This window comes from Pocillopora damicornis, chromosome 14 (genome assembly GCF_964200805.1).
Source record: "Pocillopora damicornis chromosome 14, jaPocDami1.2, whole genome shotgun sequence".
Classification (NCBI taxonomy): domain Eukaryota; kingdom Metazoa; phylum Cnidaria; class Anthozoa; order Scleractinia; family Pocilloporidae; genus Pocillopora; species Pocillopora damicornis.
The window spans coordinates 10281021-10293867 of NC_142683.1; the positions used below are offsets into that span (position 1 = coordinate 10281021).

Sequence of the window (12847 nt, forward strand, 5' to 3'; positions counted from 1 at the left end):
GGTCATAGATCTCCAAAATCTCTCCTGTCGTTGGATCGTATCGTAACTGATTTTCAAGGTCGTTATACGGTCCTGTATACTTATGACCTGGAAGAGTCCAACCAGATTTCGGTTTTGGTAGTTTTCCGATAGCTTTGTGAATATCGATAAATCCTCCTGACAAATCAGATCTAATCATTCGACCTTTGTTGGTTCCACCACTGATAAACCTTACCTTTATACTACCACACTCTGCACACTTCGATTTGATCATTAGACGACCGTTTTTTGCAATCTCCCGTCTTTCACTCCCAGGTACAGAATCGGTCTTTTTTCTCTGTTTGACACAAGAACTCTTCATCTTTTGAATTTAAATTCAATTTAAATTTGCTAAATTTTTTCATTGAAATTTTTCATACATGTTTCTTTCACCTTGTCAAGAAAAAGAAAGTCAAAAGGTTTAAGTCTTGAGAACAGATCTGGTTCAAAGCTATTTTCACCAGCGATTAAACTTCGATGGCGAGTCATTGTAGGTTTGTACACAATCAGATGAGAACAGTTCAATCTGATGTTGACAGGAGTCTTGTGATATGATTGACTCAGATACACCGGTGAGATCAAATGATGTCTTCCATCAATAAAATGCTTCAAGATCTTTTTCTGTACATCATTAGATGCAGTCATGAGATCGTCAAAAATCACAACCTTCCTGTTCCCTCTTGGATATTCTGTTGTGTCAAGAATTTCATCAGGATTCATCACATGCAACACATCATACCCAAGTTTCTGTGAGTGTCGATGCATAATCTTTTGGAGATCTTGTATCAACTCTTGGTGAATGTTCGGTGTGTAGAGGAAAATCTGATCGTAAATGACCAGCGGCTCTCTCAACATATACATGAGTGTGTTTGTCTTTCCACTTCCACTCGGACCAGCGATCAACATCCTATACTCTTCATCAAGAAAGTCAACACCGGGTACTCTTCTCTTTCGGTTTACGTTTGAACCCTCTGCAGTTAATTTTGGTATTTTAACCATTTACTAATAGTATACAAAGAAAATAATTGATAAAATTATATGTGAAACAAAAAGACCTACTTATCTCAAAAAGATAAGTGTTAAAGTTGCAAAAGCAAAAAGAACATTTATCTCAAAAAGATAAGTGTTAAAGTTGCAAAAGCAAAAAGAACATTTATCTCAAAAAGATAAGTAATAAAGTTGCAAAAGCAAAAAATAACAATTATCTCAAAAAGATCAAAAAAGATAACAAAAAAAAACGTTTAAAGAAATGTTGATAATATTTAAGAATGCAACTCACAAGTCTCAAAAAGCTTATCAAAGAAAATATCTTCTTCCAAGAGCCTGTTGTTAACAAATATGGTAATAAAAGTATCCAGATTACAACAAATTATGGGGAATCTCAACGTCTAACCACATCATTGGTGATTGAATCTCCTCTCCTCTTCTCTTTTGGTGTGAAAAAGAATGTAGCTGAAGATGAAGATCTCATCGGTTACTCAATCCCAACCTGTCTCTGGAGTGAAATCGATACTCCATCACAAAAACAACTTGACTTTTATGATGGATTGAAAAAGATTGAAGAGCTGTGTTATGAACATCTTAAGAAGGAATGTGGATCTAAAACTGCAAAAATGTTAAAAATCCCTTTGATTGAGAAAGATGAAAGACCACCCATTCTTTATTCAAAGCTCATCTTCTCCAAGAAGACACAGAAGATATACACAATTTTTCACTCAAGAGAGAGTAATAAAGAGAATCCACTTGATTATCTTGATGAACGATGCTACGTGAAGATGGCGTTGATAATCGACTCGATCTATATTAGTGATAAAACTGTAACGTTACAGATCAAGGTAAATGACATTTTTGTCAGACCAATTCTAGATAGGCAAGTTTTGGTTACCCTTTCTGATGATGAAGATGAAGAAGAAGACTAAAGAGAAGGCTACATTTTTTTCCTCTTTCAAAACGAAAGAGGAAAGTAATAAAAAAATAAAAAAAAATCACCATTTAATAATAATGTCACAAAAGAGAATAGAAATGAAACGTCAAAAGACACTTTTGTTCTCAACACCTTTGCTCTTCATCATATTGATTGTGATTCTTATTCTGTAAAAAGGTTACTGCATTCTCCTCTTCCATTCCGAAAGAGGATAATATTTATTTATGCCTCAAAACGTTTTTTATACTGCTTAAGTACTTTAGTGGATTGAAAGATTGGACTAGATCTGTGATTGTATCATCGATGAGTCTCACCTCATTGAGAAACGCTGCACTGTCGAACGGTCTTCCTCTCAGATAGGATCTCAGTTCGGTTAAGATCTTTTCATAGGTTGTAAAGGCAAATTTGCACATATCAATCTTTCTGTCAAACTTCTTCACATCAGTGTATGTCTTCAGAAAGAGACCAGTACCTGTTATTGCAGCAAGCGGGATCGGGTTCATGGTCAACCCTCCGACGAGTGCCCCGATAACAATGAGTGAGGTGCTTCCCAAACTACAGAGAAGACTCTTTCGTTTGAATCCCTTGAAGGTCTTCCTCGAGCACCACCACTTCTTGTGATAGTGTTTGTAAAGAGCTTTGAGCTTATCGATCTTATCTTTTCCTATTGAGTAATCGATATGGTTGAAGTTGAACATGGTTGCGACAGTCATTTATTATAAATAATAAATTATCAATCTTGTTTTGCTAACATGATGTAACTGAATCCCAATCCATCAAAAACTGTATTATTATGGTCTGCCTCCATTTTTAGTGATGTATTTGCTTTGAAATATAACATTACTGTGTTGAGTGTTGTCTTCCACATGGTGGAAGTGTTTTCAAGTGGAATTGTAAGACCACCACTATTAGTATTTGTTGACACAAATTCATTACCTAAAATGAACTTGAGATTTGATGCTTGTGTACTTGCCAGACCATCGATGAATGTGATAAGATACAGACCAGCATTAGTGACAATCAGCTTTGTGACATCACTTGAATTCACCGTGAAATCAGCATTATCACTCTGTGAAACGTTGGTGTTATGATTTGCTGTTCCATTCACATAAAACTGTACAGTTTTTTTTATTATTATGTGCTAGGCTGCCTCTATACCAAATTTTTTTTGCTTTTGTATCAATGTTTGTTTGTAAAGTTGTTTGGATGGTGTCAACATATTTCTTGGTTGCTGGGTTCTTATCCGTCGTTGGTTCATTACTCTAAACTGTTTCCGGGTAAAGGTTAAGTTTACCATTTTCCAATGAATACCATAAATCATAAACTTCAACCGGTATGTCGTTATGATAACCCTTTGTACCATAGACTACCACCCAGATATCTAATTTTTGATCATATGCCTGACCTTGTTTGAATTTGAATACAAGATCCCACATCAAATAATTTGGTGTTGCACTACTCCATTTTGTTAGATGTACAAGAGTTCTGGTATGATTTGAAAATCGATTTGATCGTTGTGTTCTAATTGTCTCAACAGAACTTGCAGCAGTCACCTTGGTTAAATTATAGTCAATTTTACTGGATTCCCACCACACTTCACAGACAATCGTGTATTCTGATTTTGCTGCAGTGTACATATTGACACCGAATCTGCTTGAATAATAACTTTTTGATGAATCAAGTTTTAATTCAAATGGTTTTACCTTCTTATTGAAGTTATGAAAGTCTTTGGTAGTTATTTTTTTCCCAGTGATATCATCTTCATCACTAAATTGACTATCATTCATGAAGTAATCCAGATCATTTTTCAACTTGGTACTAACACTATGAGATAATTTGTTGTTCACATATGTATCTACATATGTTTTATTACAAAGATCACTTCCACTTGTTGGTGCAGCTGAATTAATTGCTTTATTGTTTCCTGGGTTAAGATTACCAGTCATAGATTGAGAACCATCTCTTAAAATAACAGCATTTGAATCTGATTTTTTACTGTATTTGTGTTGAATGTTGTTGTGTCAACCTTTTTATTGAGTTCAGTGTTCAACTTATTCAAATTGATAACACTGGTTCCACCACTAGGTTGATCTGAAATACCTGTTATCTGTCTGTCAGAACCACTAACACCTGTGAAATTTAAAGCTTTTTGAATACTACCACCTTTTGTTCTGTCGAGATAGTTTGAAAGATTAACGTTTAAACCTCTAGGACCTGCAGGTCCTCGTGGTCCTGCGTCTCCCTTTGGACCAGCACGCCCTTGTGAACCGGTATCACCCTTTGGACCAGCAGGTCCTTGTGAACCCGTATCACCTTTTGAACCGGAAGGTCCTTGTGAGCCTACGTCTCCCTTTGGACCAGCAGGTCCTCGTGGTCCTGCGTCTCCCTTTGGACCGGAAGGTCCTTGTGAACCCGTATCACCCTTTGGACCTGCTGGTCCTTGTGGACCCGTATCTCCCTTTGGACCGGAAGGTCCTTGTGGACCCGTATCACCCTTTGGACCGGAAGGACCTTGTGGTCCTGCGTCTCCTTTTTGTCCTTTTGGACCTGGCGGTCCTTCAGGTCCTTCTTTGCCTTCACCTTTTTGCTTGTGAACAATTTGATGATAACCGTCAGAGTACGTCATTGTTTTATAATATACCACAAATTTTTGTGGTAGAAATTTTTAAAGATTTTTTAAACCTCTTTGAAATATTTTTTGATAAAACGTTCGTTCGAAAAGGTGTCACTGTATGATAGTGGTTCTAACACTTCGTAGAAGACAGAGTACAAACTTTGATGAGCGAGATGTGGTTTCAACCTTCGACTTGTTTCATTCAAGAAGAAGAGGCAATAGTATCCACACAAGACGCTTGTCAACGCCTGATACTGTGTGTTGTTGAATGCGTAATTAACTCGACGTTTTTCGCAAAGCATCAACACCTCTTCTGGTGGAACAAGACCGAAACAGTCAAAGTACAAGATGAGATCAGAGCCAAAGACCATCGCCACCCAGTGTGAACCAGACTCAGTTGACTCGTTCAGATTGATAACAAAAGAGTGTCGTGAAGTGCAATCTTTTATTTGATCTCTGGATATCACCCCTCCAAAGTTTGGAATCTTGAGATATTCAACCCAGTTTTGAATGTCAAGGTTTGTGATTAGTATATTTTTAAAAGGGCGGCCTTTTCACAATATGTTTCCGAGGATTGGTATTCCGTTGAAGGGAGAGTTTTTTCCCAGCAACAGACCTTGTCCTTTCTGCTTTTTTTCCCCCCACTTCCAATTTTTGGTACAGGAGCATCCATCATAGTCGGTGGAAACCAAACTGGTCTGTTTTGCAATCCCATGCCAGTCCTACCTGACACATACCTATTCTGCAAACCTCTTCCAGTTCCACTTCCAGTCAACGCTCTTAGAAGTATTGGCACACCGATTGAAGCGAGAAGAGTGCCGAGAAAACCACCACTTTGTCTCTTTGTTGGTTTTATTTTCAAATCATCACCAGATTGAAGAGCAATTTCAATGTCTCGTTTCTGCTTTTCTGAGAGACGGTTTCCAAAAGGTAAAAGCTGTGGAATCTTTGAATGTGGAATAATCATACCACCTGACTGACCAGCTCCAAGAATCTTGTCAGTAGCAAAATTGCCCACACTTGAAAGTGCTCCTGTCGCCAATCCTGGGAGAATTTTTGTGGCGAGATTCATTGCTTTTGGTAAAAGCTTTGTACCAATATTCAGGAGTGAAGAAAAGAGGCTGCCACCTTTTTGTGCAACCTTTGTTATCTGCGTCTTGCTGATTTTTAGGTCCACTCCTTTTCCAGCAGAGTGTGCTTTATGAATCTTCTTTATCTGTGTCTGTGTCAACATCATCTCATCAGAACCAGTCAGTTCGTTGTGTGAGAGACGTAGAGTGATGGGTGATTTTTCTTTGAAAGCCTTGGCAAGTTTCATTCTCTGATTATCTGAAAGTGTTACACCATATGCAATGTAATGAGTCGTCATCTTTTTATTATGCGTGTCACATAATAAAAAGTAAAAAAAAAGACAAAGTCAACTTACTTCCTGATGAGTGCTCTTCCACCCATAACTTCAACACTGATTTCCTCCTCATGGAGAATCAATGCATAGATGTGATAGTTTGCGTTGGGGGTGTCGTTGAGACTGTACTCGAAATCTAGACCTGTTGTAAATTTTTGAATATCTTCTTCTTTTCGTGTCAGATCAAAGTAAAGTATTCCATAGAGATCTTGAAACCGTTTCAAATCAATTGTTGAACCGAACAGATTATTACCTACAAACTTTACATAGTCTAGAAGATCTCTCCATGCTCTTGTCAGCTCGCTGCTTGGATCAAGCTGTTGATCAGGATACTTTTCACCACCCTGTAGTTGAAGTTGAGCCTTTGTAAAGTATCTCGCATTTGCGATGTTGAAAGTGTTGAACACAAACATATTCTGTTCCTGACTGCCAAGCTTGGCTGCATTCAAAACCCAAATAAAAACATGTTTTGGTCTTTCGACAGCTCTTGTAATTCTGAATGTTCCATTTTTCTGTTGAAGTGGACCTGAATCGACAATTTGTTCTTTCAGATAAGACCATGTGTACGGTTTGAGAAACTTTTCTATATATGTCTTCTCTCCAAGATCATTCAATTTAATGAATGGTACCCACAAACGAAATTTTGTCACGATGTATCTACCAGCATCAGCAGCATTTGATCTGAACAACACATTTGCGTCCTCTTCAAGTCTTACCTCAATATTAACCTTTGCATTGGGTGGAATGCGCTCTTCCAAAGAGTCAAAGAAGCCAAATCGGTTGAGTGGTAGATGGATGTTGTTTTCAGCACCTGCGGTGAGAAGAGTCTTTCTTTTTGTAAACCCTTTATTTTAATTAGTGTTGTCTGTTGGTATTATGTTCCCGGCATTCCCATCAACAGCAATCGTTGAATACTTTTGTATGACTGCGCCGGTGGCTGTGTCGGGGTAGTAAAATTGACGAGGACCTACTCTTTTAGAATGCTCTTCTGAAAACTCGGTGAGATTCTTTACATTGGTAACGTGATTTGCATTTGATAAATCGAGAACTCTCGCACTCTCAAACCCAGCTTTGATGTCTTTTATCAGACTAAAACCACCATTGATTGTTGCTGCTGCATTAGCCGCAGCGAAAGTTGTGTTGTCCATCTTTGTGATTTTAAAATCCATTTCAAAATAAGCATTGTGCCAGTCAGCAACAGTGTCTGATGATGTTATTGCGTTAACAGTAAACTTGTATCCATCCTTCTTTTGATATGCGTTATTCGCTGGCGCAGTTTGGAGTGGAGTATCAAGCTCATATGAATAATATTCGTACCTCTTGGAAAGTTTTGCACTTCGTAAAGAAGACATTTTGAAATTAAGAAGAGATTTTTTTTTTATAAAAAAAGTTCGTCAAAGTCGTCGAAGTGATCTTCTTTTTTAATTTTATTTGTTGGTGGTGGTGTCCACTTTGACTTTTTATCTTTCTGTAATTCCTTTATAAGCTGTTCTCCTTTGTCTTCTTTGTGTGATTGCGTGACTTGAGATTTGTCTGTTTTTGTGAACTTGTTGTAAATCTTTTCACCGATTAACTGTCCCGTCTTTTCACCGATTTGCTCTGATCCTTTTTCAATCGCTTTTGTAGCTGCTTTTTTAGCTATCTCCTTTGCCGCTTTCCCTGTAAGTTTTGCGGCTATTTTAGTTCCAACATTTTTGAGAGTGTTAAATATTCCTTCACCCTCTTGAAGTGCTTGATCGTTATCAAGATTGTATAAGGTGTATTTTCCACATTCATCTTTTTTCATTTGCTTTCGAACCATTTTATTTCAAGTGTATGAAATAAAATATCTGTTTATTTTATAAGAAGTGTTAATGAGACAGAAATTCCGTTGAGATCGATCGGTCTGTTCAGTGAATCAGTGATGTAGATTCGCAAATCTTGGAGTTTGTCTGTATTTATTTTGCTGTACTTTTTCTTTCTTGGTTCGATATGGAAAGGGTAAGAGAGTGGGATATTATCAATGCTGAATCGAAACAACACATCTGATTCTTTACCACCGACAACACTGTTTGAGATGATATTTGTGCGAATGTATATGTCATCGACAGATCTTGTTATGTCAGGCAAATTTTCACCATAGCTAGTTGATGTGACTATCTTTTTTGTAAAACCAATAAGATCAGCAAAATTTCCGGTTTGCAGATCGACTTGAAAACCATTTTCTACCTCCATCAAAACTTTGAAAAGCGCTGGTATAAATCTTATTGTGATACCTGTCTTTGAATGTTTTGCTCCCTCAAGTACTCTCTGAACATAAGCGTTCAGTTCAGCGTATGAAAAATTTCCATCTGGGAGGGAGATGGTGTGCCACGTGGTACCCGAATCGTGACTATATTTCAGTGTGTTATTTTCATAGCTTTTGCTTACATTGTACCAGCTGTATGACATCGCGATTTCATCGAGAGCAACAAAATAATCTCTGTTTGGGTCAAGTCTCATCACAGGATTGAATGATGTTGTGAAATCATGACTCGGTCCTTTATTAGAGTTCAAAGAGCTGAGATATATTGGTGTTTCCATCATGTTAAGTGTTTCTGAATATAGGCACTATATTGTTCTTTCGAAATTTTATTTTTTTTGAGGAGGTGATCTAATATTTCTATCACTTCATTTCTCAACTGAATACTCGATTACCAGCATCGATACTCCCTGTCAATTTAATGAGTCTGTCTTTCAGATCTTTGAAATCAGAGAATATAGTTCCTCCTGCCAGTTTGCTTTTTCCAGACGATTTATGAATAGGAATATTTGCGAGCTTGTTGAGATCTTTGAATATTTGTATTGCATTTGGTGAATAGTTTCCTTTGGGATTGTATCTCTTTGTCAACAGATCAACGATCCCTTTGTCACCCGGGCGACCCTAAAAGCCGGAACGGCGGAATGGCGGAATGGCGGAATGGCGGAATGGCGGAAAATGACCCCAAATCCTAAAACACGGAACGGCGGAAAATGACCCCAAATCCTAAAACACGGAACGGCGGAAAATGACCCCAAATCCTAAAACACGGAACGGATAGCAGGGCATGTTGCACAAATTTTGTACAAAGACACCAAGCGCTTGGCTCATTTATCCCCACGACGATAACACGCGTGACTAAAATTAAGTGTTATTAATTTTTTTCTTTTACTGAGTGGTATAAATAATAATGAACCATTATGCATGAAAGATAGCTGCGTTTTCGCGTTGTTAAACTGTTTAGTAACCTTTTGTTATGCAAAATTTGCCATGAGTTTTAGTCGCGGCATAAAAAGTCGCACAGCATGTGAAAACCAACTCGACATACCACATTACAATAAACAATTGTAACTTTGATACGTTTCCTGGTCACGTCTGTATTGATTTATTGAAACAATAATATGCTTGTAAATGTGAGAACATCACAGGAACGTTTTCAGGCTTCTCAAAATATGACAACGTTCAGCCCCAAGTCGCACAGCATGTGAAAACCAACTCGACATACCACATTACAATAAACAATTGTAACTTTGATACGTTTCCTGGTCACGTCTGTATTGATTTATTGAAACAATAATATCTCATATGCTTGTAAATGTGAGAACATCACGGGAACGTTTTCAGGCTTCTCAAAGTATGACAACGTTCAGCCCCAGCTCCAAACTTAGACTAGCGTGAGAGCAAGCCCTTGTTACGAGCCCTTCAATACGAGCGTTTTTTCATCCACGAATAAGTTCTGGGACTTGAGTAACACTAGTTGAAGCGAGGTTTGCAGGGTGTCACGCGCGTGGGAATTTCTCATGGCGTGAAAAGACAAAAGAAAGTTAGCCGAAGGAAGCCGTCAAGAAGAATTTGAAGAATTTCTTCGCGACCAGGTGTCCAAAACACCACCATCCTATTGTGAAATTTACGGCTTACATATCAGCGAAGAAATAAACTTTCTAAACAAAAAAGAGGCTATTTCACCAATTCGTTCAGCGGATTTCTTCTGTTCCTCAACAAATTGCAAATCATCAATTCTATGGCGTTTAAATTGCCCTTTCTGAAAGGGAAGTGTAATTCAGACGGATCTTTGGATTGTCATGGTTTACCATTATTCGAGTGGAAGCAGTTGCGAGACAAAGAAGAGGCTATCGGTCGAGGATCCTATGGTTTGGTTTTTGTGGCGAGAAACAATTCTGAGAAGGTCGTTATCAAAAAACTGTTAGGTGAGGACGAGAAGGAAAAGCGTCTTTTCCTCAAAGAGGCAAAAATACTCCATGGGATTAAAAGTGAACATATCGTTAGGTTTCAAGCTGTGTGCATGGAACCGTGTGCACAGAAGGATGGTAGTGTTTTGGACACCTGGTCGCGAAGAAATTCTTCAAATTCTTCTTGACGGCTTCCTTCTGCTAACTTTCTTTTGTCTTTTCACGCCATGAGAAATTCCCACGCGCGTGACACCCTGCAAACCTCTCTTCAACTAGTGTTACTCAAGTCCCAAAACTTATTCGTGGATTAAAAAACGCTCGTATTGAAGGGCTCGTAGCGAGGGCTTGCTCTTACGCTAGTCTAAGTTTGGGCACGGTGGTATTTTGGACACCTGGTCGCGAAGAAATTCTTTAAATTCTTCTTGACGGCTTCCCTCTGCTAACTTTCTTTTGTCTTTTCACGCCATGAGAAATTCCCACGCGCGTGACACCCTGCAAACCTCGCTTCAACTAGTGTTACTCAAGTCCCAAAACTTAGTCGTGGATGAAAAGACGCTCGTATTGAAGGGCTCGTAACGAGGGCTTGCTCTCACGCTAGTCTAAGTTTGGAGCTAGGGCTGAACGTTGTCATATTTTGAGAAGCCTGAAAACGTTCCTGTGATGTTCTCACAGTTACAAGCATATGAGATGTTATTGTTTCAATAAATCAATACAGACGTGACCAGGAAACGTATCAAAGTTACAATTGTTTATTGTAATGTGGTATGTCGAGTTGGTTTTCACATGCTGTGCGACTTTTTATGCCGTGACTAAAACTCATGGCAAATTTTGCATAACAAAAGGCAACTAAACAGGTTTACAACGCGAAAACGCAGTTATCTTTCATGCATAATGGTTCATTATTATTTATACCACTCAGTGAAAGGAAAAAATTAGTAACACTTAATTTTAGTCACGCGCGTTATCGTCGTGAGGATAAATGAGCCAAGCGCTTGGTGTCTTTTTACAAAATTTGTGCAACATGCCCTGACATCCGTTCCGTGTTTTAGGATTTGGGGTCATTTTCCGTCGTTCCGTGTTTTAGGATTTGGGGTCATTTTCCGCCGTTCCGTGTTTTAGGATTTGGGGTCATTTTCCGCCGTTCCGTGTTTTAGGATTTGGGGTCATTTTCCGCCGTTCCGTGTTTTAGGATTTGGGGTCATTTTCCGCCATTCCGCCATTCCGCCATTCCGCCGTTCCGGCTTTTAGGGTCGCCCTTGTCACCCTGTCTTTCATAAACAACAACACCGGTCGAAGGATCGCTCGCTTCGACAACCATTTCATTTAGCAATCTTAAGGGATTTATCAAGAGACCACCGTACTGTCCTTTATCGATTTTGTAAGCATTTCGCTTCTTCTGTGTATATTTACGTTTTGAGTGACCCTTACCCATTTGCGTGACAAGAATCTTCTCACCCTCCGCGAGCAGATTTATTTGACGCGTAGTATCTTCTATTGCATCCTTATTTTTTATCTTATTCTTCGAAAGACCGGCCTTGACATGTTTTGCTCTCGCGATTTGATCATTCACATCATCTCCCAATTTATCAATATCAAAGTCATCTTCAAGCATCCGTTTGAATGCTTCATTCGGTGTGGGAAAGCCGCTTTTTTGAATATAATTAAGTTCGTCTTGGCTAAAACCGTTGTGTGGATCAGGTATTTTAAATTTCGGTTTTGGTGGAGGTTCAAGAGCGGTGAGAGAATCGGGTGGACTTTCAAAAGTGTCGAGCTCTTTGAGAAGAGATAGATCTTGAGTAAGAGCTTTTTGATTCTCGTCCAATTTCTGAATTAATCTGTCTTGTCTATCATCTATTGTCTCTTTGACCTGTTTAACCTCTTCTACAATAGGTTTGAATTGTTCTTCACGTTGGATAGCAAGACCTTGTTTAGCATCTTTATACTCTTGTAATTTCTTTCTGATTTCTAACTTCTTTCGACGGTTTTCCATTTTAAGGTCAATGTTTTTTTTAAATGCTGCAATATCCATATTTATATTAGTAAGCAATATTATTTTTGAAACGTGTTGTGAATAAATTATTTTGTCTGTCGAGTATTTTACACGTGGTGATGTGAGGTCGCGCGAATCACGAGGTCGCACTTTACAAACGATAAAATATCACGTGAAACCAGTGTGAAAGACAATAGAAACATTCCTGAGCTCCCTAGTAACCGAAGAGGCGGAAACTAACTTCAAAATTTTTTTTCAACCCCTTCTGTTACTAGGGAGCTCAGGAATGTTTCTATTGTCTTTCACGTGATCATCCTATTGTGTTTGGTTTATGCAAATCAGTGTTCACGTGAAACACTTTACACGCGAGACAGACCTTCACGTCTTATGATTACATCATAGATTACATCATCAGACCGGTCTGATTGAAATTTGCATAAAACCGCAAGCCTTGAGTCACACAGTCACGCAATCGGGTACTTAACTCGATGTTTGCCATAATTCAATGGTACGTGCACGTAAAATATCGTTTAAAGAGGTACTAATTCTCGAAAGTTTGTCATAACTTAATAAAAATAAAAAAATGCACCAAATGCCTCATTTACCCTACTACTTGCTCATTCCATGCTTTTAAAATTGATTTAGTAAGTCATACAATATGGCGGCTTTCCATCCCTGCAGGACGACTTCTTTACCATAGCTTAATCA

At 38.5% G+C, this 12847-nt stretch overlaps 2 protein-coding genes across 2 annotated transcripts; both read right to left on the reverse strand.

Moving 5' to 3' along the window:
* Nucleotides 1–3837: 3837 nt before the first annotated feature.
* On the reverse strand, nucleotides 3838–4906 carry LOC149034368 (uncharacterized). The gene has a single exon (XM_089193621.1). The coding sequence runs from the start codon at nucleotides 4566–4568 to the stop codon at nucleotides 3906–3908; it is 663 nt and encodes a 220-aa protein (XP_089049747.1). The 5' UTR covers nucleotides 4569–4906; the 3' UTR covers nucleotides 3838–3905.
* Nucleotides 4907–4940: 34 nt separating this feature from the next.
* On the reverse strand, nucleotides 4941–6179 carry LOC149034369 (uncharacterized). The gene is made up of 2 exons (XM_089193619.1): nucleotides 5983–6179; nucleotides 4941–5885 (listed from the first exon to the last, which is right to left on the reverse strand). Exons 1-2 carry the CDS (start codon nucleotides 6032–6034, stop codon nucleotides 5083–5085), a joined length of 855 nt encoding a protein of 284 aa, XP_089049745.1. The 5' UTR covers nucleotides 6035–6179; the 3' UTR covers nucleotides 4941–5082.
* Nucleotides 6180–12847: the final 6668 nt, after the last annotated feature.

Excerpts from the sequence above, each read along its gene's own strand:
- LOC149034369 (XM_089193619.1), bottom strand. The coding sequence starts at position 6,034 with ATGAGGAGGAAATCAGTGTTGAAGTTATGGGTGGAAGAGCACTCATCA. Across the intron at positions 5,886-5,982 it reads GGAAGAGCACTCATCAGGAA|ATAATCAGAGAATGAAACTT; the intron begins GTAAGTTGACTT and ends TAACACTTTCAG.
- LOC149034368 (XM_089193621.1), bottom strand. The coding sequence starts at position 4,568 with ATGACGTACTCTGACGGTTATCATCAAATTGTTCACAAGCAAAAAGGT.